We start from the raw sequence: 4,679 nt of genomic DNA, 5'->3' as shown, positions 1-4,679 counted from the left end.
GATGACTAGAGAACCCGGTAGAAAAACAAAAACATCACTTTATTCCCAAACAGTAAAGCTTGATCCAAGAAAAAATTGTTTAAACAATGCCCTATATAAATTTCCCCTTTAATCAAAACTGAAAATATCACTTTTCTAGAAAATTCAATGCAACAACATATTCAAACATTTTACTTGGATTTTCTTTTCTCAGTCCTATTCTAAGATAGACTACAGATCTAAAGAAAGTTAGACCTTGTTTATCGGGGGTTTATGATAGAGTTCTTAGTGTTTTGGGTAAAAAAAATAAATCAGAAATGGAAAAAATTGTAAGATCTCCTTTTATATAAGAGACCGAATCTTTGTTTAAGAGGCGATACGTGTCGCCATTATATTGGTTGAAAGAATAAAACAAAAGAGAAAAAAAAACATTTCCTCGATTTATTTCTTTTTTCGTAAACAAATGATGAATTTGGAATCAGAAGCATGTGTTCCAAATTAATCATTTGATTTGATATTGTTAGTGAAATTGATCATTTTTTTTTTTATTCCCGCTTTCTCTGTTTTGAAATTGGAATTGAATCTGATATCAATCTTTGTTTTTGGGGGCGGGTTTAATGATGATGATGTCATCGCTTGGTGGTGGTGGTGGAGGAGGAGGAAGTTGTGGTGGTGGAGTTTGTTGCAGAAATAGTAGATTTCTGTGATTTTCTGTTACCAACACAAGCAGAGAAAGCTGAGCGTGATGAGGCAGTGGCGAGTGTGTCAAGTGTTATTAAGTATATCTGGCCGAGTTGCAAGGTACGAAAACTTCAATCTCTCTCTTTGAGTATATTGTTTGATTTCAGAAACTGCAATCTCTAATTCTTGCTTATTCTCTGTTGCAGGTTGAGGTTTTTGGGCCATACAGGACAGGGCTGTATCTTCCAACAAGTGATATAGATGTAAGTGTAGACACCAGTTTTGTTTGATTGACTCTGTGATACATAATTAACAAGAATACCTTATCTCACATCCATTTGGAGCTATTATAATACTGTTTTGATACTTAGACGTTAGCTACTGTATAGATTAGTGTTTGGAAAGATCTTCATGTCTAAATCTTCATCCCTTTTTGCTGTATGTATAGGTGGTGATTCTGGAATCAGGTCTCACTAATCCACAGCTAGGTTTACGCGCACTCTCCAGGGCATTGTCACAAAAGGGAATTGCAAAGAATATCTTGGTATTTTGACTTTTTATTATTACTATGATATGGCAGTATCTCAGTGTGATCATGTCGTATAATTAGCTCTCTAATTGTTCAGGTGATTGCTAAGGCTCGTGTACCAATTATTAAGTTCGTTGAGAAGAAAAGCAACATTTCATTTGATCTAAGCTTTTTTTATCTTCCCATTTCCCTACTATCTTCACTTTTGGATTCAGTGTGCTTTCTTCTTAAGTAAATTGTAATCTCAATATCTTGGATCATCTTCTTAGCTCATATTTGCATCAATCCGGTTCACTTTTTCTTTAAAGCTTCAGTCTTTGTTGTCTTGTGAGATCTTGTAGATTTTGTTTATGCTACATTGTCTGGTTTGATTGAATGCAAATTCCCTTTTTTATCCTTTTACTATAGTGGGTGTTTGCTTATTGTAACTCATATGTCTAGAGTCTACCTGTAATCCGTTTGTGTTGTATAGAGATGGTTGACTAATATTATGAGATAGTGCAAGTGAGGTGAGCCCTCATGGTCTGATACTTTTGAAGCTTTTTATTTCAAGCAGGCAGATGATTCTGGTGTTGAGGACAAGTCTCACACAAATAGTGTCATCTGTTGAGATGGATTCGATGAGTTTAGCTTATGGCTGTCCTGATCTCAGAACTCTTGATCTTTGTGGCTGTGTATTAATTACAGGTAAACCTTTAAACTTTACGAAACCCGAATCAAAGCTTTTGATTTCTGCTCTTAAACATTTGTTGTTGTTTTTGTTGTTGTTGCAGATGAGAGTGTTGTGGCTTTGGCAAACCGGTGTGTACACTTGAGGTCATTGGGGTTATACTACTGCAGAAACATTACAGACAGAGCGATGTACTCATTGGTTCAAGCGGTATGCGATACATTCCCAGCACTCCACACTTGTTCAGGCAGGCATTCACTTGTCATGAGTGGTTGTCTCCATTTACAATCAGTTCACTGTGCATGCATCCTCCAATCTCACGAAACCCACACCGCTTTCCCTCACCGGCTCATTGAACCGGTGTGTAAGCCAGAAGGTCTTCTCTTTGGTATATGTGTACACATAAAAAAGCCTATGGTGTTAATAAAAACTTCTTTGAGTTTACTTCTTGTCTTTTGATGCAAAATCTCAAGATTTTAACATTATATACATTATATCAATCTTGTAAATGATTGCCAAATACTTATATCTAACAATTTGTTAAGCTTGGTCCAACAATCACACCATCATTAACACTTGCAAGATGATTTGGTTGAGAATATTTAAGCAAAATTTAAAGCAAATCAGTATTAAAATTAATCATTTTCTCCATTTATGAATTGCACTTCTATTGTAATATGTATTACTGTTTTTATTATGTTTTGTATATTCTAAAATTAATTAAATGTAATATTTTCTAATTTTATAAAATCTTAAATGTTTACACATTTATACTACTTCTATTCTATTTAAAATTTTAAAATTTTAAAAAACAATAATTTTAAAAATAAGAGACCCAAAATAAGAACCTACCAATAAAAGAGAAAATTTTATCTAAGAGATCATGAGTTCTTATATTCCAAACAGTACACAATTAATTCATAAAAAAATTAAGAACTCCCCTTATATGAACCCCCCAATAAATATGCTCTTATGCAAACAATAGCAATAGACATATAAAAGTGTTCCCTTCTAAATATAAGTTTGGAACTCAATTTCCTAGTTCACTAGATATAGAAGACTCAGTCACTCAACTGCGTACTTGCCCTAGTCTTTTTGTTTGACACCGTTCTGAAGGTGCAACCCTCAGAGCATGCACATTGGTTGGGAACTTTTTTTGGTCCCTCACATTTAATAATAATATTTTGAAAGTTTCTTATTTTTAGTATGAGCATTGGTGTCTATTTGTATTTGGTCCCCCGAATAAAATAATAATATTTTGAAAGTTTAAACATTAATTATTTAAAGTTAAAAAAATAAAAACATACAAATTAAGAAATTAATAACATAAAACATAAAACATAAAAACATCAAAACAAAAACAAACATTTTATTCAACTCATAGAAATTTTAAAATCAATCTTCATTATCCGAGAGATGTCCAAAGTTAGTCCAAATATGCTCAATCAAATCATGTTTTAGTTGGTCATGGGCTTGTTTATCCCGAAGTCTTGTTTGACGAGTAATCGTACTGCTGATATTTGAACCCACACCGGCGGCACCAACGGTATATGTTTGATCCACATGTTCTCCGTGTTGAAATTCAGAAACAATGTTTCGGTAACTGTATGTATGTCGTTCATCTTCGACAATCATATTATGGAGTATTATGCATGATCTTATTACATTTGTCATTCTGTTTTTATCCCATAAACGAGACGGATTTTTTAATAACAGCGAATCTAGCTTGCAAGACTCCAAAGGCACGCTCAACATCTTTCCTCACAGCTTCTTGTTTTTAAGAAAAGAGAGATTTTTTCCTACCTTGTGGAAGTCGGATTGATTGAATAATAGTTGCCCAATTTGGATAAATACCATCACTGAGATAGTACGCCAAATTGTACTCCCTTCCGTTGACAATGAAGTTGACTTCCGGAGCTTGACCGATTATTATGTCATCAAAAACATTAGATCGATCAAGAAAATTAAGATCGTTCATAGTACATGGAGCTCCAAAAAAGGCATGCCATATCCAGAGGTCATACGAAGCTACCGGTTCCAACACAATTGTAGGTTTTCTGGTTGATCGTGAATACATGTCTTTCCAAGCCGTGGGACAATTCTTCCACCCCCAATGCATACAGTCAATGCTACCAATCATCCCGAGAAATCCACGCTGTTCATTCTGATAGAGTAGTCTTTGTAGATCCTCCTGTGTAGGACGTCTTAGGTATTCATCTCCAAACACTTGGATGATGCCGGCGGTAAACTCGTGCAAACATTTCCGAGTTGTCGAAGCACCAATTCGTACATACTCATCAACACTGTCAGACGAAGTACCATATGCCAATTGACGAATTGCTGCAGTACATTTTTGTATAGGTGAAATACCAGCGCGTCCAGTTGCATCCTGGGTTTGGCGAAAATATTCGATTTCGGTAGAGAGACGTTGCACAATTCGCATGAACAATGGCTTGTGCATGCGAAACCGTCGCCGGAATAAATATTCTGGATATGTTGGAGTGTCACTAAAATAATCATTCCAAAGATTATTGTGGCCTTCTTCCCGGTTTCGCTCGATAAAAATCCTATCGTTTGGCTGGTTTGGTTCCGGAATAATATGCGAAACATCATAAATGTTTTCTAAATAGCCCTCAAAATGATCATTATCATCGGCTTGGTAGTGATAATGATTATCATCGGCTTGGTAGTGATAATGGTTTGAAGATGATCCCATTTCAAGAGAAAAGAAAAGAAATGAAGAAATAACTTGTATTAAAGAGAAAGGAATAGAAAGGAAGAGAAAGGAAGAGAAAGTGTTGTTGCTTTGATCTTGTTTGG

At 35.1% G+C, this 4,679-nt stretch overlaps 1 protein-coding gene across 1 annotated transcript; it reads left to right on the top strand.

Moving 5' to 3' along the window:
• Positions 1,628-2,403, top strand: LOC104731930 (F-box protein SKP2A-like). The gene is made up of 2 exons (XM_010451440.2): positions 1,628-1,876; positions 1,963-2,403. The coding sequence occupies exons 1-2, from the start codon at positions 1,750-1,752 to the stop codon at positions 2,316-2,318; spliced, it is 483 nt and encodes a 160-aa protein (XP_010449742.1). The 5' UTR covers positions 1,628-1,749; the 3' UTR covers positions 2,319-2,403.

Source organism: Camelina sativa, chromosome 12 (assembly GCF_000633955.1).
Source record: "Camelina sativa cultivar DH55 chromosome 12, Cs, whole genome shotgun sequence".
In the NCBI taxonomy this organism is placed as follows: Eukaryota; Viridiplantae; Streptophyta; class Magnoliopsida; order Brassicales; family Brassicaceae; genus Camelina; species Camelina sativa.
Note: the sequence above shows the minus strand (reverse complement) of the source record. Positions and strands in the feature narration are given on the sequence as shown.

Bases quoted from the DNA above. Each gene is read 5' to 3' on its own strand.
- LOC104731930 (XM_010451440.2), top strand. From the start codon at position 1,750: ATGATTCTGGTGTTGAGGACAAGTCTCACACAAATAGTGTCATCTGTT. The intron at 1,877-1,962 runs GTAAACCTTTAA...TTGTTGTTGCAG, and splicing joins TGGCTGTGTATTAATTACAG to ATGAGAGTGTTGTGGCTTTG.